Source organism: Pan troglodytes, chromosome 8 (genome assembly GCF_028858775.2).
Source record: "Pan troglodytes isolate AG18354 chromosome 8, NHGRI_mPanTro3-v2.0_pri, whole genome shotgun sequence".
Classification (NCBI taxonomy): domain Eukaryota; kingdom Metazoa; phylum Chordata; class Mammalia; order Primates; family Hominidae; genus Pan; species Pan troglodytes.
In genome coordinates this window covers 106,335,182-106,355,052 of record NC_072406.2, presented here as the reverse complement: position 1 = coordinate 106,355,052, position 19,871 = coordinate 106,335,182, and the positions used below count along the sequence as shown (strand labels likewise).

General features: G+C 42.1%; 1 protein-coding gene across 9 annotated transcripts in view; it reads right to left on the bottom strand.

Moving 5' to 3' along the window:
- Positions 1-19,871, bottom strand: part of PLCE1 (phospholipase C epsilon 1) — a 333,932-nt gene that overhangs the window by 202,144 nt on the left and 111,917 nt on the right. Inside the window, exon 1 of one of the 9 annotated variants that reach the window (XM_054660357.2) lies at positions 17,150-17,461. The exons of the other annotated variants lie outside the window; for them this stretch is intronic. Coding sequence (XP_054516332.2) covers positions 17,150-17,155 — 6 coding nt within the window. The 5' untranslated portion in view covers positions 17,156-17,461. Of the gene's footprint in view, positions 1-17,149; positions 17,462-19,871 lie in introns of those variants that run through there. 9 annotated transcript variants of the gene reach the window in all.

Here is a 19,871-nt window from a genome sequence, read left to right as displayed (position 1 = left end):
GAGATGTAGGCTTTATATAGAGAACTATAGATCAATGTTGCAAACTGTGAATGGATCCTTCCATGGGATTACACTCCTCCGATTATGGTAGGTGCTGTGAAATGACATGGCCTGGAGTGGTTTGGGCAAAATGATTTGACACAATAAAATGACTTAGAGAAAAGCAAGCAATGCTTAGATAACACTTGCATAAACACTTTAAAAGGCATTTGCAGTTCCTTGTGACTCATGAAAGAGGGATGCCTTATAGAAGCCAGTACTAGGATGTGGAGTTTAGGCCCAAAACAAAAGAAAACAAGCATACTGAGGCTGAAAAGAGCTGGGGTAATTCAGATGGAGACAAAGGCAAAGACTTGCATGCACTAAAAGGCATGAAGCAACCAGACACACCACATCCACAGCACTCACCCAGAAGGAAAGCTCCTTGGAATAGCCAGAGCTTTTTCTTGACTTGACTTCTACTAAAGTCAAAAAGGATATTGTCAAGCGGGGTCAATTTTGTACTTGCTCTGTTTCAGAAGCTATCTTTTTGAGATCACTTATGAAAAATTATGAGGTTCTAAGATCTGATGGCATATCTTCTGAAATCTTTCAACAGGAAGAAAGTGTGTTACTTAGAGGTCCATTGACTCAATAATAATAATAATTGCATCATTTGTTGAATGCTTAAAATGAACCAGGCCCTGAGTAGTGAGATGTGATTTCAATTAAACCGCATAACAGCTTTATGAAGAGGTTCTACTATTATCAGCATTTAAAAATAAGGCGCTAGGTGTCTGTAGTCCCAGCTACTCTGGAGGCTGAGGCAGGAGAATGGCATGAACCCAGGAGGCGGAGCTTGCAGCGAGCCAAGATCGCGCCACTGCACTCCAGCCTGGGGAACAAAGCAAGACTCTGTCTCAAAAAAAAAAAAAAAAAAAGAAAAAATAAGGCGCTAATGTGCACACAGCTAGGACTTAACATCAAGACTCTCCATGTCTAAGGTAGTGCTGTTAACTACCAAACCAAACAGAAAATCCTATTACAGATGTCAGAGGAAGCACTTTCAACAGAGGGGTAATTGTAGTCACAATCCCTCCATCACTTTTTGTTTGTTTGTTGTCTGTTCCTTCCATTAGAATGTCAGCTTCATGAGATTTTCTTTTTTTCACTGCTGTATCTGCAGTGTCTAGAACAGTGTTTGGCATTATAAGTTCTCAATGAACAGTTCTTGATTGAATAAGTGAATTTCTCAATTCTATGTCTTCACCAAAAACTTGGCTAGAATCCTCTGGTTTTTTGGCCCTGACTACATTGGATTCATCTGAACCATAGGCGACATTCTACTGTCACCTGTATTTGCTGAAAACTAGATATATAAATCATATGAAATGGCATAAAATCTTTACAAAGTATTCAGAATAGCTGTAGCCAAATGTGGATTTAATTGCTAGTAACCAAACTTGGCCATTTCTGATAAATCCACCAATAGTTTAACAACATTTCATTATCATTTGCTGATTGGCTTAGAGTCAAAGGACTTAATCTGATCTATTCTCTCTACTAATTTTTCATGAAATTGATCATTTGAAAGGATCATGGGGTTTAAAAGAAACCAAGATACGGATTAATGTATTGACTCTGCTAAATCAATTTAAATAAACAAATATTGAGTTGCAGTTACATCGACTATGGTAGATGCTGGAGAACAATGATTTTAAAAAGAAAAAAGACTCTGCCCTGGAGAGACCCACAGTCTGTACTGTGTAACTGTGTGATACTGGGCAAATAACTGAAACCCTCTTCCTCATAACCTACTCTTTGCCCCAGTTTTCTTATCTTTATCATGAAGAGGCTGGCCAGTTATTATCTCCAAGGTCCCTTTTAGTGTTACTGTTCTATAATCCATACTTCCTTGCTTTCTTTTTCTTTCTTTCTTTTTTTTTTTTTTTTTTTTTTTCTCTGAGACAAGGTCTCACTCTGTTGCCCAGGCTGGAGTGCAGTGGCACAATCATAGCTCACTGCAGCCTTGACCTCTTGGGCTCAAGTGATCTTCCCACCTCAGCCTCCTGAGTGGCTGGGACTACAGGCACCACCACTATGCTGGGCTAATTTTATATTATTTGTAGAGATGGGGTCTTGCTATGTTGCCCACGCTGGTCTCAAACTCCTGAGCTCAAGCAAGCCTCCCGCCTCAGCGTCCCAGCGTGCTGGGATTTTACCCTATATCATACCCAGCCCCTTCTTCAGTGGCAGATGTAGGGTATAATTAAACTTAATTTTGGTGATTATTTTGATGATCATTATTCTCTAATACATTAGCTTCTCCTGTTCCCTCTCTCTTATTACTATTCTCCTACAGTATCAGCTGCCATTTCGCACTAGTGACTATATATGTGCTTCTAATAGCACCCTTATCCTCCCCATAATGTGGTTCTTAAAGTGCCCTGAGCTAGAAAAACAATGACATTTATTTTAACGGTGTCACCTGTGAGTTAATAGGTGGTAACAGCGCAGGGGCCTCTCACAGCATGAAGTGTAAGAGCTCTGCGCTATGGTTTGCAAACCCCTTTACTAGTCTTATGAGCCTCTTTTCTAACTTTGGAATCTACAAGCAGTGTTCTAAAAGGTTGAAGATACTAGAAGTTTCATGTCTGATGGGTGTCTGTGTGTAAACAAAATGCAATGATATAAGAACTGTCGAATTTCCTGAAGAGTCAACAAAAACAGTGAGGCTATTGGAGGGGGTAGTTGCAGCAGCTTGGAGACTTAAATGGCAGGGATGGGGAGGAGAATTTTGGTAGCAGGCTGCTGTTTGCTCTGCTCATGATTCCACATTCCATTCAAATGCCTGTGCAGAGAATTCCATTCTACTGAGAGTATTCAGACCATGCACGAGCAAGACACTGACCAAACAGAACTCCGGAAAGACAAACATAAAGACTTTGCTAAAACCAGGCCAATTAACCAGAACTGTGCCAGAGGCTTCTATGGGAAGTAAGCTGAACCTTTATCACTTCAGGGGAACATCTCAGAAGAAGTTAGAGGATGCCCCAGGACATTTGAAAACTTGGGAATTTCGCAGCTGCAAATGCCCTTCCATACAACTTCTTCCAATCCACTTCCCTTTTATTAAAATTTTACCTCCTCCATGTGGCCTTCCCTGGGTTCCGGCAAGAAATAATCATGTTCTTTTTGGTGATCCAATGACACCTTAAGCAAAGCTCTAGTAGCACTTTCTGTGAAGTACAGAAATCACTGTTTACTCTCCTACTATGTCCCCACTGGAACAGGGACCAAGCTTTAATAAACATTTTGTCCCCAGCACAGGGCACTGCTTAGCATGCTGCAAGCAATGGAGAAAGGGCACAGTGGAGAAATAATTGAAGACTTAGAGTTATGGTCCTCAAAGTGTGGTCCCCAGACCAGCATCATCCTCCTCACCCAGGAGTTTGTTGGAACTGCAAATTCTTGGGCTCCATCGCAGGCCTACTGAATCAAAAACTCTGGGCTGGGACCCAATAATCTGTGTTTTAGCAAGCCCTTCAGGTGATTTTGATTCCTGCTAGAGTTTGAAAACCTGTATCCTAGACTTTAAGGAGAACATGTTACCTTTCATCTCTGACTGTACCATCCATCTGACAAGCACTTACGTCCCTATCATCTCCCTTCTAGAATGGAAGCTACTGAGGGCACAGTCTAGGGCCTATTCATCTCTATACGCCTCAAGGCCCCTAGTTCAGAATCCAGTACAGGGCAAAACTCAACAAATGCTAGCTGGATGAAGGAGCATCTCTGCAGACATTCCCCATGGCTGTAAATGGAACAGGCCTTTCTGTAAGTGATGCTTCCAGCTTAATATTTCCAAAGATGAATCACGTCTGAGATACTAATTCTAATGGTAATTACCATATGGATGAATCATATCATAATGAGAAAACCTGGCTGCCAAGGGAGCCTCTCGAAAAGAAAAAATCAAATCAGGACAAATGGATTATGTTTTTAGGATTGTGATGTCAGGCCATGAATTAGGCCTACAGAAGGGACTTAATGGCCTGAACTACCAGGCTCCTTGCAGCTCTAAGGAGCAATGGGTCAATTAATGAATTACATGGGGACAAATTCCCTGCAAGACAAAACCAAATTTTCACAAATCCCGTAGACTGTGATCCCTGGCTCAGAGGATCAAGGGTAATGTTCTCGCTAAGCTGTGCATGTGTGAAGCTGAAAGGGACAGAAAGTTCCTGACATCCTGTGGCTCCAGGCTTCTGTGTGTCCCCAACAGGTGGAGGGGACCAATGCCAACCTATAAGACCAGGCTTTCTGCTTCCTGTGCCCCAAACCTTCATTGGCTGAACTCCTGCTCATCTTTTCCTGGTTTCTAACCTTCCTCTCTCTGCCCAGCTGGAAATGTCCAGTGTGGCCTCTATCTTCATGGCTCCCAGGGCCTTGGTCATTGCTTCTGGACCAGCACTGCATTTCCCTTCTCTTAACCTCCTGTCTGCCTAAAGATGGCCTGAGGCTGAGGCTGACCTCCTAGAATATATTGCTCTGACAACCAGAAATGGGATAGCAGAGATGGGACAGCAGAGATGCCATCTCTAATGAGATGCCTTAGGGTAGAGTGGAAAGAGTATGGTCTTTGCGTCACACTGATCATGTCGTACTTAGTGCCACCATCCAGTAGCATGGGGGAAGTAACTAGTGTTTCTTTAATGGAGATATAACAGAGTTGTTATAAACAAGCATTCAAAGGGATAAGACATCTGTGAGTTCTGTTTCTAGTTTCACCAGCCCTGAATACCCAAATGGTCATAATAGCATAAATACCTGAATCTTTAGAGCTCCAAGACCATGCCTGCTGGCCTGAGGACCTCAGGTAACTTCCTACCCCCAAAAGCCATCACCATCTGCCTTTGTCCCTCCTAGCTATTTGGTAGCATTCTGAAGGTGATGGAGCCCCTCCTATGCTCAGGGATAGTTTGCTTCTGTTCTTCCACTTAGCTCCCCTTGTTGAAGTACCTGGACTGGGCTCTGTGGCTGGCCAACCTCTGCCCTCCTGGGCTGAGACTGGAGGTGGAGAGAACAACCCTCTCCTAGTCTCCTGCATGTGAACTTATGTGTAGACATCTAAGTGTTTTCTGGTGCACAGCTCCATAAACAGCTCAACTCTGGATTCCATTCTGGGCTAGTGCCCACTATGCTATAATAAATGCAAAGCCTCAGCACAGCACCTGGCATGTATGTGGCATTTAATAAAAGGGAGGTTATCAATCCTCTTGGTCAATATCAGAGTTACAGTGCAGATCCTCTCTCTCATCCCAGGTTTATTCCTTTCACTCACTTCTCTGCTCTCTTCTGTCTCTCTAGGTTGCTCCAGCAGCTTTCTTCAACTTCCTCTTAGTCCCCATGGTTTCTTCATTATTAAGATTTCTTAGCCCTCACCACTTGCATGTTCCCCATGTTGCTTTCTTTTGAATCTCATCCTGTTGTTCCTTGCTCTGTCCTGATCTTCCTACCTTCCCCATCACCCCTCTCTCTCTTCCCTTTATTCCCAATGTCCATCTTTCTCCTGCATCCTTCATTTCTTTCCACTGCCTTTTGATCTTGATCCTTTGAGCATCACTTCCAGGGGCAAAGGGAGGGGATGAGAATGAGGACAGAGTGTGAATTAGTAGGGTCTGCAAGCAGAGATCCTCCTCTAATTATTAGCAGACAGTTATTTATCCTTATTAAATGCACTGTATTTCTTCTACTGGAAAACTGCAGTGATTTAATTCTTAAAGGTTTCTCTTCCAAGGGGACCCAAGTGAATGACCACCAGAGAGGAGCTAGGGACATTCCTCTCCAAATCCCCCAAGGATCACGAACTCAGTAGTTGAGCTAACATGGACTTACTCTCAGAGACAGGACCCAACATAAGTTGGCTTCTGGTCCTGATTAATTGAGCAGCTGCAGAGCCTCATGCCTGCCAATAAGACTGAAAGCTGTTTAAGACAACCAGTACAGACCTTCAAGTTTCATCCAAGGGTAGAGCCATATTCAACAACCTGTTAGTGAACACACCTCAGGCAGAGCAAATGAAATAGGTAGTGGTGGGTGAATAGAGATCACCAGATTCCCAGGAGCTAGAGCTGTCACCAAGTTTAGGCAGGGCAGGAGGACATGGAGCCTGGAAGAGGAATTGTTGAGTCTCCCAGACAGGATGGAGGAGTTGAGTAAGGGTAGAGAATAGTAGGAAAGGCCAGCCTAGTGGGGAAAATCCTGGGCCCTACACCCAGAGAAAGGCAGGCCCTGGGAGGTCCTAAGCAATAGCTAGGACCCACGCTGGGGTGCCTATCCAGATGAATCCTCTGAGAAGCTTGGACTGACATTCAATGCAGACACAAAGTAGCCACACTTTAATATCTGAAAGATAAGCCATCTATGCCTAAGAATATATTCCTTGTTTGGACTTTGTTCATTCATTCATTCAGTCAACAAATATTTACTGAATGTCTATTTTGTGCAAAATAGGTTGCCAGTAGCTAGAGATAAAATAATGAGTAAAACAGCTTCTTGTCCTTAAGAAAGTTACTGAGCATCAGGGAAGGTAAGCAAGATAATGGGCAATTGTATTACAGCATAAAATTCTACATTGGTGTGGGCATACAGTGTTTCAGATACACAGAGGAGGGTCTTAGGAGGCCATGGAAGGTTCTTCTAGGAGGTAACATCTAAGACACAACCTAAAGACAGTAAGAGTTAGCTAGGGCAAGGTTGAGGAAGGGTAAGAGAGGGGGAAATGTTCTAAGCAAAGGGAACAGTGTATGCAAAATAGTTTTCCTATGGGTGAAGCTAAGAGATTGAGCAGTGAGTTTGGGGAGATAAACAGGAACCTTTTGAATTCTTATAAGTGGATGCAATTCTAGGCCAGAACCATTTCTGTTCATAAACATTTCCTAAGCAAACTACCTATGCAAGCTATATGGACATGCATACAGCTGGAGGGTTATATCTCATATGCCTGAGGACATCCATTGCCTTCCAGAGGTATTTTTTTAAGTATTGAAGATATAACCTCAAACAAGACACAGCCTCTTCTCTTAAGGCACCAATGGAATAGAGATGATGACTTCTAAGATTTCCTATAGCTTGGTGGTTTCCTTTTATTAATAAAAACCAATGAGAAAGGACAAAGTACACATTACCTACCAGCCTGGAACAGGAGAGAGACCATATACTTCATTTGTACTCACAAGGTAAGTAACAACTTTCAGAAGCATCCCACAGAGTGGGCGAGGACTTAGGACTTTTCCTGTCTAGTTGGAGGTATAGATCTTAAAAGAGATGGAACATCTTATAGGAAATGTCACCGTTCTCTCCACTTTTGTAAGATAGCAGTGGAAAGGTAAGCCTTCAAGGAGGTTCCAAAATATTGGGGAACTACAAAAAAATGGACAGGTCGTGGCATTAAAACTGCACTCAAGTTCATGAGGATGAGTCAGGGACTTTCAATCTATCCCCAGATAGACTACCTCTGTCCTGTTACAGAGACTCTCAGCTATGTGTGTGTAGAAGAGCATATGTATTAGTCCGTTTTCACGGTGCTGATAAAGACATACCCAAGATTGGGCAATTTGTGAAAGAAAGAGGTTTATTGGACTTATAGTTCCACATGACTGGGGAGGCCTCACAATCATGGTGGAAGGCAAGGAGGAGCAAGTCACATCTTATATGGATGGCAGCGGCAAAGAGAGAGCTTGTGCAGAGAAACTCCCATTTTTAAAACCATCAGATCTTATGAGACCCATTCACTATCATGAGAACAGCACAAGAAAAAGACCTGCCCCCATGATTCAATCATCCCCCACTGGGTCCCTCCCACAACACATGGGAATTATGGGAGCTATAAGATGAGATTTGGGTGGGGACACAGAGCCAAACTGTATCAGCCTATGTTCAGGGCTAGGATTATCCTGAGAGGTTGAGTGTTGAACACAATATATTTGACCTTCAGAGGGCTCAGGAGTATGGGAAAGTTATCACCTTTCAGCTTACCTGGGCCTACCCTATAGTCAGATAAGAAAGATATGGTCACCCTGAGCTGCATGTCAAAGAACTCCATGGAAATCATTAAAAAAGAAAAGAGAAAAAAGATGCTAAAGTTAATGAAAATTTTAAAACTTATAAAAACTTAGGTTAAAAACTTAAGTTTAAAAAAATTGTAACTTCTTTTAAAGTTAACAAAACTTTTTTTTAAAAAACCTTCCAATTTACATTCCAAAAATATGGTTTTAGCACTTACATTTTGTAATTTAAAAAGCTTGCTCTCATGTCTCTACTGAGCTTAAGGTTTTTCTTGGCTATCAAAACAAAGAGGTCTTTTGTTGAAACAATCAGGCGACAGTGTTTTGGTGAAAAGATTATATACAGAATAATGGTATGAAGCTCTATTGTATAAAAAGTAGACTTAAGAGCTTTCCCTGTCTCCAGATACCCTGGGCTTCTTGCAATAATTTGAAATAATGTTGTCCTTCACTTTGTGGGAGCTCTAAACAATTGGGTGCATTCATTATTTTCTAAGAGCTCATAAAGGACACAATGCAGGTGTGACTACACATAATTAAAGGCAGTGTCAACAGCAGTGTATATACTAACTACAGCCTAACCAACCCACTGGGATCAACTGCTTATGGGTGTTCCAAGGATTTTCTCTCTTTTATACCCACCATGATCTAGTGATTCATGGTATATTGTATTGTATACAGGTGGAACTCCTAAAATATTCCTTGAACTGATGTTAGCTGGTCTTTGGCATCTGCATATACTGGACATTACCAGTAATGTCAAAGACGGCACAAATGAAGTCAGTGCAACGAGTGTTTGGCATGAATCTGTGGGCTGGGTAGGCTATAGGGAAGGGAAGGGTCACTGAGTCTCACTCCCAGCAGAGCTGGTAGGAGTCAAAGAAGACAGTCAATGTGGTGCTGAGCTGGAAGAAAAGGACTTGCTGGGGCCACATCTCTGTTTAAATCACTTCTGTAGCTACTTTGGATGGGGTTCCTTTTCAGGAGCAAATGCACATTCAGCTGGAGGGTTCTGTCACTCATGGCCCAAAAGTCGGGTCACCTTTTATTCACTGGGAAGCTCATTCCTCACACTCTTCTCAAGATCTTCTGGTCTCACCACAAGAGTCCCAACCTTGCTTAGCCATTCACTTGATGAGAGTGAAGGAGAGAGGATGGGAGCTCTATATGTTGTGCTCATGATTGGAGGAGAAAGTCCACATCCAGGGATGACCATATGAGATGACTCAACCTTGCTTATCTGTTATCCAGTGGAGACCATGATACACTATAAGACAGGAGGCAGAGGTCCTGGGAGTGGACAGGGAACAGCTGAAAAACAGACTGTGGGAAGTCAGAGATGCAGGGATAATAGCAGAAACTCTTTGTCTTTTCTTTTATTGCACTCTCTCCAAATTGCTCCTTTCCAATTCTTCAATATGAGGCCAGGGAGAAGCAAATGCACTTCTTTTGGAAGGTGAAGGGCATGGCCATTACTGGCTGGGTAAATTTGGGGTTTCATCAGTTCATCCAACAGGTTTCATCATCAGCTCTTTTATGTTTTACCCTGCAAATATTCTTAAAAAAAAATTTTTTTTTGAGACAGAGTCTCACTCTTTCGCCCAGGCTGGAGTGCAGTGGTGCGATTTTAGCTTATTGCAACTTCTGCCTCCCAGGTTCAAGCAATTCTCCTGCCTCAGCCTCCTGAGTAGCTGGGACTACAGGCACCTGCCACCACGCCCAGCTAGTTTTTGTATTTTTAGTAGAGATGGGGTTTCACCATATTGGCCAAGCTGGTCTTGAACTCCTAATCTCAGGTGATCTGCCTGCCTCAGCCTCCCAAAGTGTTGGGATTACAGGCATGAGCCACCATGCCCTGCCATTCCTAAAAATTCTTAAGGCAGACTTGGCAACCTTTTCCTACCAATGCCATGGATCCTTTTCCCATTTCCAAAATCAGTCAGAGGTCACACACAGAATGTTAAACATCATTATTATATTCAGACACAAGACACAGAAAACAAGAAAAGCCAAGTTCTATAGATATAGCAAATAAAAGGATAAATGAGATCTAAATTGTGAGTAGTTAAGAAACTCAGGGGTATTTGTGGCAGGGGAGGAAGGTGATGACGACAGAATCACCGAAAGACAGAAAGATAGAATTTTGAAGAAAAGGATGGAGAGAGGAAGGAGCAGGAGGAAGGATCAGGGACAGCATGTCAGAGATGAGCAAGCCCTGGAGATGCCCGCTGTTCTCCCCAGTGTCTGCCATCAGAACAGTTATCGCAATGCATCATGGCCCTATAAAGTGCTTGCTGATTAATCAGTGACTCATCCCTGTTGCATTGAGTGTCTCTTGCATGACCAAGGATGGCTGGAAGGCAGGCAGGTAAGAGGGAAAGTTAACACGAGGCAGGAAACAATAAGTGAGAAGAGAGAGGTTCAGGCAGCTGGGGCTCCAGGAGTCAAGAGGAAGCCACAGTCACTGGGAACAGGCTGACTTCAATGGGGAATGAATGGCTACTGGCGCCTAGAATTGTGCAAGAACAAGCAAAAGAAACTACCATCAGAGTGAACAGGCAACCTGTAGAATGGGAGAAAATTTTTACAATCTACTCATCTGACAAAGGGCTAATATCCAGAACCTACAATGAACTCAAACAAATTTACAAGAAAAAAACAACCTCATCAAAAAGTGGGCGAAGGATATGAACAGACACTTCTCAGAAGAAGACATTTATGCAGCCAACAGACACATGAAAAAGTGCTGATCATCACTGGCCATCAGAGAAATGCAAATCAAAACCACAATGAGATACAATCTCACACCAGTTAGAATGGCCATCATTAAAAAGTCAGGAAACAACAGGTGCTGGAGAGGATGTGGAGAAATAGGAACACTTTTACACTGTTGGTGGAACTGTAAACTGGTTCAACCATTGTGGAAGACAGTGTGGCAATTCCTCAGGGATCTAGAACTAGAAATACCATTGGACCCAGCCATCCCATTACTGGGTATATACCCAAAGGATTATAAATCATGCTGCTATAAAGACACATGCACACGTATGTTTATTGCGGCACTATTCACAATAGCAAAGACCTGGAACCAACCCAAATGTCCAACAATGATAGACTGGATTAAGAAAATGTGGCATATATACACCATGGAATACTATGCAGCCATAAAAAATGATGAGTTCATGTCCTTTGTAGGGACATGGATGAAGCTGGAAACCATCATTCTGAACAAACTATCGCAAGGACAAAAAACCAAACATCACATGTTCTCACTTATAGGTGGGAATTGAACAATGAGAACACTTGGACACAGGAAGGGGGACATCACACACTGGGGCCTGTTGTGGGATGGGGGAAGGGGGGAGGGATAGCATTAGGAGATACACCTAATGTAAATGATGAGTTAATGGGTGCAGCACACCAACATGGCACATGTATACATATGTAACAAATCTGCACGTTGTGCACATGTGTGCACATGTACCCTAGAACTTAAAGTATAAAAAAAAAAAAGAACTGTGCAAGAACAACAACAACAAAAAAATAGGGCATAAGAGGATTAACCTATCATGAGGTCTAGGGCACAACGAAATAAGAAAAGAACAGCTATACTGTGAACTCTCGATTATTTGGGGGTAATGTGGAGATTATAATAGTAGGAAATGCTACCTACATGGGAGGTGCTATGAGGCTTGGTATAAAAATCCAAGCATAAAAGGAAGTTAGAACAGGGCAGATCTTGGAAAAATCTTCATGAATGAACTGAGCCCTGAGAGCACAAAGCAAACGTGGAAAGGTCAAGGGGAATGTATTCGTGTGGATGAAAAGTTGCTGGCTCTGAAGTGCAGCATTTGGCTTAGAGATCAGACTGTTAGCCTGAGAGCCTGGGTGGACACAGTCTCCAATGTCCCTCCCTCCTCCTCTGCCCCTGCACAATTACTGTCTATACTCATCTGTCTCACTGAGAAGGAAAAGAAAAGCTGGGGAGCCCAATTTGCTCCACTTTGGGGGAAGTGAGGAGGTCAGGGGACAATAGACTTTTCCTTCCCCTCTAGAGGTTTACCTTCTAGTCCAGGTTTGATGCCAAATGTTCTGAGCATTCTGGGCTAGTCACCTTCGGCTGCGACTTTGCAACCATTCAAAGAATGTAAGGTTCTAAGGCAGGTCCTATGGAGGCTTTTCAATTTCCCTAGGTCATTGTGACTTCTCTTTTAGTAATTTCTCCCCAGAGCCCAGGTCATAGTGAGACCCAGGGAACAGACCCAGAGAGACACTCATTGAGACATGCATATATCTGTGCATTTAGAAAACTGAACTTGGCCTTCTTAAGCTTTGTTTTGATTCAATTATCTTCAACGATGCCCATCTGCTGCATTTTGTTTCCTTAGCATGGTCAAGGGAGTTCCTCAGTAACCCCTCACTGTCCACCCTTCTACCCCCTCCTCCATTATTACCCTAGTTGAACACATTGTGACAGCTATCCATCCCCTCAACAAGCCCAAGCTTCCCTGCCCACTGCCACTCCCATTCCCGCATCGTCACATTGCTATTAGAATACTTCCACTCTTTAAGGCAGTCTTAATGTCACTGCTTAACTAGCTATATGACCTTAGGGCAGTTACTTCTCTGTGCTTCCATTTCAAAATAGTAAAATGGGGATAACTGTGTGATAATTGAATGAATGAATACATACAAAGAGCACTTAGCATAGTGCCTGGCATACAGTACATTCTATGAAGGTTCTTGTCTTTTTCTCACCTACGGCTTCCAGCCCATCCACCCTCTGAACACTCAGGTGCTATTTGGAATACAGGTGGTAACTAAACATCTCCAACCAGGATTTACTTTATTTTGCCCTCAGTTATTGTCACCATTTTATTGTCTATTAGTTTTGAAAGGAATGGGTGTATAGTACTGAGTTTCTTCTCTGCTGTTCCTAATTTACTTATTCAGTGTGAAGTCCTCATGCCAAAAGGAACCCTTGGCTTTTTTTTTTTTAACAGCAGCTTTATTGAGATATAATTCACATTCCATACAATTCATTCATTTAAAGTACACAAGCCAATAGTTTTTAATATAGTTACACCACAATCAATTTTAGGTCCTTTTTTCACCTCCAAGTTAAGTCTCATACCCGTTTAAAGTCACTCCCTATTTTCCCATCCTCACTAGCCCTAAGCAACCACCACTAATCTACCTTCTATCGCTATAGATTTGCCTGTTTGGGACATTTCATAGAATCCCTGGCTTCTTTAAGAGGCATAATTCTTCTTTAACTCAGCATTCATCTGTTTCATCAAAATCCCCAGCCCTAGGACCAGGCACATAGTAGGTACCCAATAAATGTTCTGTTGAATGAAAACCAAAGCAGGGGGTTGATCAAGTTAAATATATTTTTTTCACGTTTCATCTTTAGACCTTATTGGTCCAAAGCAAGATAGAGAAGTAGGTGAGGAACAAAGGCATTGTGTTTTTCTAAGGTATACAAAAGCTCCGTTGAGACTCCTTAAAATGAAATTCTAGTGCAGTGGTTCTCAAACTGGCTGCACCTTAGAGTCACGTGGGGAACAAAAAAATACTGAGGCCTGAGCCCTGCCCCACTGCATACCATATCCAATGTACTGATTTATCTGTGTGGAGCCATGGATTATATCTTTTAAAGTTTCCCCAGTGATTCTATGAGCAGCCAGGGTTCGTTGGGAACTCTTGTTCCAATGGAAACAATCATTCAAAGCAAGAATAATTTGTTGAATTCCAGCCATGCCCAGCATGATACACAGCCAAAGTTTTCAACTCTGTCTTCAGGGAAATGAACCTCAAAATTTTTAAGAAAGCAATAAAAAACAGAATATTCATTTCACAAAAATTTTCTTTATAGGCAACATTACTATTACACTGAGCCATATAAAATTGCTGATATTTGACTGTTTTTGACCTAGAAAAATCAAAATTTCATATCATTCAACCTAATTGAATGCATTTGTTTCATGAAATGAGATACATTTAATATTCAATCTGAATCACTATCTTGTTAATCACCCATTCACCTTCCTTGTGCTTCATGCATTTTTAAAAAAGAATATTTTAAATTTTATTAAATATATATCTCTAATACAGGATGGAAAATAAATTAGCCATCAAAGGGGGACAAAAATTATGGAAATTCACAACAGATAAAACAAACAGAAACTTTATAGATGACCTCTACATTTTGCCACACATTATTTCTGGAAAGCACGTCATAAAGTAGATTGTCATAAAGCAAGATGTATTTTCCCATAGGAAAAATTTCATGATTATGGATTCTGTTCCTGTCTAGGCCTCACATAAATCAAAGATACGATCAACAACAGGTCATGAAAGCAAAACTGCGACAGCCATAAACCTTTATAAACCTTCGGCGGCACTACAAACATTTAAAATAATAAACTTATTATTCAAGCACTATAAAATGCCAAAATAATATCGAATCCATTGATCATTATACTGGCATTTAGAAAGGCAACTGAGTACTACCCATCGAAATTCAAAAAGTGTACATTCTTTAATCCACTTCTAGAGATCTTTCCTATAGGAAAACTGGTTTGGCTTCTTTCCTCTCTTCCAGAACCAAGTGTAAATGCCTCAGTCTAGACCCACGGCCCTTCACAGTAAGTATCACTACTGAGTGGGCAGTGCCTTGCAGGGGCTCTCTAGCCACCCACTCTTCCAACTCCTTATCCAAGTCCCCATTCCTTCCACCAGCAAGCTGAGGGCTGCCCTAGGCTCTGAGGACAATCCTGTTCCCTGTCAGGAGGAATTTAAGGAGCTTTAGTTCTCTGGTGCAGGCTCCACAATGTCTAGTCAACTGCATTTCTGCTTTCATTCCCATCTCAGGCTGGGAATTTGGCTTCCACCTCCTTTTGTGACCAAAACTACTGGTGTCTCAGTCCTAGTGAGCCTCGTTGCTTGCCAGGCCCTTTCTTCACTCCACCTCTGCCCGCAAGGGGCTGAATTCCTCCCACTGAATCCCACCCTGCAGCTGGAAGGAACCCTGCTTCCTATTGCCACATTTTTCTGATGCCAAACACCTTTCTGGAAAATAAATGTCTCATGAGTGAGTGAATGAATTTCTAGATTTCTGCATACTCCATTACTGTGTACAACTGAATACCCACTGCCACCTCTTGCTGGGTCTCCCAGGGAGTGGGTATTTGGGATGTATCAGTGCATGATTCTAGAACAGCAGTTCTCAACCAGACGTTATTTTATCACGACCACCCACACCAGGGACATTTGGCAATGTGTGGAGACATTTTTGTTTGTCACAACTGAGGGCATGCTACAGGCATCTTGTGCGTTGAGGCCAATGATGCTGCTAAACATTGTCCAGTGCACAGGGCTGCTCCCACAACTAGCTGAGGTTGAGAAACACTGTTCTAGAGAAATCAAAAGCACTTTCTGCAGCACTACAAACCAAATCAAGCTGAAAATTACCAACAGAGAAGGATGATGCTTCTGTTTTCAGTAAAACACCCTTTTCCCATTCCAATTTTCAAAAATCTTGCTTATTACAGAAAAACTGGAAAATAAAGAAAAGCAAAAGATCACCTGTGATACCACTACCACTGTGTAGTTTTCCATAGTTGTGATGTCATATTACACAAAATTTATAATCTGCTTTTCTACATAATGTATTAACCAAGTTTTTCTCCATATTACTATAAAGTTCTTTAGACCTCACTTTCAATTCTATGTGAGATTCCTCCTCATGATTTCACAACAGTGTAAGTAACCATTCTCTTATTACTATTAATTTGTTTCTGGGTTTTCACTATTGTAAAGATGTTGTGATACACATATTTGTGCATAAAACTTTTTCTGCACATGAGGTTATTTCCTTGACAACCCTTAGAAAAGGTCTATCCTTGGCCAGGCACGGTGGCTCACAGCTGTAATCCCAGCACTTTGGGAGGCCGAGGCAGGCAGATCACGAGGTCAGGAGATCGAGACCATCCTGGCTAACACGGTGAAACCTCGTCTCTACTAAAAATACAAAAAATTAGCTGGGCATGGTGGCAGGTGCCTGTAGTCCCAGCTACTCGGGAGGCTGAGGCAGGAGAATGGCATGAACCCAGGAGGTGGACCTTGCAGTGAGCAGAGATCACACCACTGCACTCCAGCCTGGGCGACAGAGCGAGACTCCATCTCAAAAAAAAAAAAAAAAAAAAAAGAAAAAAAGAAAAAAAGGAAAGGGTCTATCCTCCTGATATCATTTTGAAAGGCAAACATGATTTGCCAAAGGATTCTAACATCAAAGCCCATGTGAAATGTTCCTCTGAACCCCATCTCTGCACTGGTCTAAAAACATACAACAAATCTGCAACTTCAAGAGTCTTTGTCTGAGGAACATCAAAGGAGCCAGGAAAAAAAAAAAAAACATCCCAGAGCTTTCTGAATAGAGAACATTGCAGTGGATCATGAGAACAAGAATAAAAGATCTTGTGATTTTTGGCACAGAGAGACAAAACTGCTATGCCTTTAATATGGTAGAATTTGCTGGTTGCAGAAGCAAAATATTTTATGTAGAATACCTTTCTTATAAGCCTAATGCCATTTTCCATTTATTAAGGAAGTTTAGCTTTATTGTATTTAATTTTATTTTTTGGCCATATTTTCTCCTTTGAGACAGAGTCTCGCTCTGTCACCCAGGCTGGAGTACAGTGGCACAATCTTGGCTCACTGCAACCTCTGCCTCCCAGGTTCAAGCGATTCTCCTGCCTCAGCCTCCCAAGTAGCTGGAACTTTAGGAACGTGCCACCATGCATGGCTAATTTTTGTATTTTTAGTAAAGATGAAGTTTCACCATGTTGGCCAGGCTGGTCTCGAACTCCTAACCTCAAGTGGGTCACATTTTCTTTTTATCTCAGGTATTTATTTAGATTTTGGGGAATGCAATAAATTTGATAAACATCTTAACAGCTATTTATTGAGATAAGTCCAGAACATTTTGAAACAAAAATAGATCAAAAATAATATTTTTTTCATTAACATCTAGATAGTATTCTTATGTTTTAGCAGCTGACTACAGTATAACTGCAAAGCAGAAGTTAAACTCTTACCTTCATCCTGCTCCCAGATTCACAGGGAAACCTACAAGTCTGTATAAATCAAAGCAAAGGCCAATATATCTAGATACAAAAACTCAAAAGATGGCAGGAAATGGTAAAAAGAAGTTGGGAATCAGAGGACCTGGGCTTCTGCTTGTCTATATCAACTAGCAAGCCTGCACCTTAGGACAAGTCATTGATATTTCTACATTTCAATTGCAGAAAAGGAAGTCTATCAAATATGAAACGACATATGTGAAGTGCTCTTAAGAGACAAAGTTCTTTTTTAAATGCAGTAACATACAAAGAGGGCTGTTACTGGGTATCACTGTGTATGATGTATTGTGCTTTGTGATGTCACTGCAGGTATAATCAAGGACAGAAAATCAGTATTGATGGGGCAAGCCATGGGACTGGAAGGCAGCAGGCAGATGTCAGGGTTGGGGATTACTGGCTCAGAAGCAGGTATCATAGCAGAAGCCCAAGTCTCTTCCAAGTCACAGGGCTAGGAACCAAGATATCAGCAGGGGAAGCAGGGGGTGGAGGGGGTATAAAAATGACCCAACTACAACCACCAATACTACCATTTACTGAGGCTTCGCCATGCAGCAGGCACCCTGAAAAGTGTTTTGTTTGCATTATCTTAGTCAGTCCTCCTAGCAGCCTGATTAGTAGGAGTTGTTACAGAAACACAGATGAAACCATGGGTTAGAAAGAGGTTGAGTGCTAGAGAATCTTATGGCTGCCAAATGGGTAAGCAGAGACTTCAACCACTGTCTTCTGACTCACAGCCCAAGGGAAAGACCAGGCAAGAGTAGGGGTGAAGTAAGTAGCTCAGTGACAGCACAGAACCTGTGAGCCAGGGCTCGGGCTGAGGCTCCTGGCCTCCCTGACTCTTCCTTCAAAGGCACACAGTAGGCAAGGCACTTGGGGCACTGGCTGCAGGGGAACTCCCACCTTGCTTGTGATAGGGTGGAATGGGGTTGGGAGGCCTTACCAATGGACTGGGATGTTCTTTCAGAAACAGGAGCAGTTCTTGCTGCTGCACTTGCCTTCTCTCACCTCACCAAGTCCTCACCTCACTGAGGTCACGGCTGAGCTACAAGGCTGTCAGACTCTAGCTTGTGCTATGGAATTGAGAGAAGCAATGGTGGAGCCTTGGTCCATGAGTAAAATTTCCTCCCGTTGGTTAGATCCACAGTCCATCCAGCCCACGGCTTGTCTGGAATAGTGGAGTCAAACAACTAATGCAATCGTTTGTAGACTTTAAAAAAAAAAAAAATAACAACTTTTTTTTGTCCCTCACAAAGGAAATCTCATGTAGAAGCCCAGAACTTTCAAGAGATAAGAAGTAGAGAGATTCTGGTTTAAAGAGAGATGACAGAAGCCCTGAATGTCCTCTCTTCTGCTCCCCCAGATACCTTCATGGACTACAGGGCTGTACATACGGTTAGACTCCTTGGCCTCAATATGAATGTCTAAAGACTCCAAGCATCCTAACTCCAATTAGAAATCCAGTAGCAATGTATTACCATGCAGTTGTCTAAAACCTTAAAAAAAAAAAAGCTATTTAAATTGTCCATCTTTTCACACTTTTGGTTATAGAGTCCACTGTTTACTAGCCCCATTTGGAAGTACTACTTACTACCTTTCTCTTGTCCTAAACTCACTCTGCTGTAACTTCATGGGGTATCTTTGTAGTTTTACACTAGAACTATTTATGACTTCAGAAACTTTGCTCACATCCTCCTCCTGTCTTCCAGACAGACCATTCCTAATCTGTTTAGTCTGTTCTCACTGGGGGATTAAATGCAATAATGTATGTAAAGCACCAAGCAAGGGGGGTGGCATGAAGGAGGAGTTCAGCAACGTCTTGCCTTTATCTTCCTTTTTCTCATCTCCTTCATCATTTAAAAGGCTCTTCTCCAGTTTTGCTTTCCTTTGTAACTCTTTGTTCCTTTCTTAATCACACTCACTGCTGTGCCCTAAATAACGGATACCAAATGGGGTCATCTTTAACAACACAGCCAAATACTGAGGCTACAAACATCAACCCAATTGGCACCACATAAAGCGTCACCACTGCCAGCAACAGTCAGAACTCACTCTTCTCTAGGTAGCCTCCGAGACTCCTTGATGTGAATATTGTATCAAAGAAACTACTATGGTTTTATATAATCAAGGAAGCAGAGGGGAGAGGGAAGGAGAAAAGGGTGTTGGGGGGGGAGGGGAGGGGGGGAGAGAGAGAGAGAGAGAGAGAGAGAGAAACAAGAGAAAACATGAGCACCAGTCAGTTAACAAGGAGGATTTGATATTATGGAGCAGCAGGGGAAGAAAAAATACATTTACTGTGCAAAAAGAGAGGCATAGAGGCATGACAAGCAGAGAATATGAGCTCCCAGAGAGGAGAGGACTGGAACAGTTAAGAAGGAAGCATTCAATTCCCGAATTTGTGTGCTGAGGAAAAGGGAATCATGGCAAACTGCAAGACACTATTTGTGGGAGGATAAATTGGCAAACTGCAAGACACTATTTGTGGGAGGACAGCATTTTGGGGGCCATTTATCAGTATCTATCACAGTTTTAAGTGTGTATACCCCAAGACTCAGCAATCACATTTTTTAGGAATCTGAATTACAGAAATATTTAGCATTACACACATAGATATATAAAGATGCTCACTCCAGCATTGTTCCTAAGGGAAAAATCTTGGGAATAACTGAAGTGTTCATCA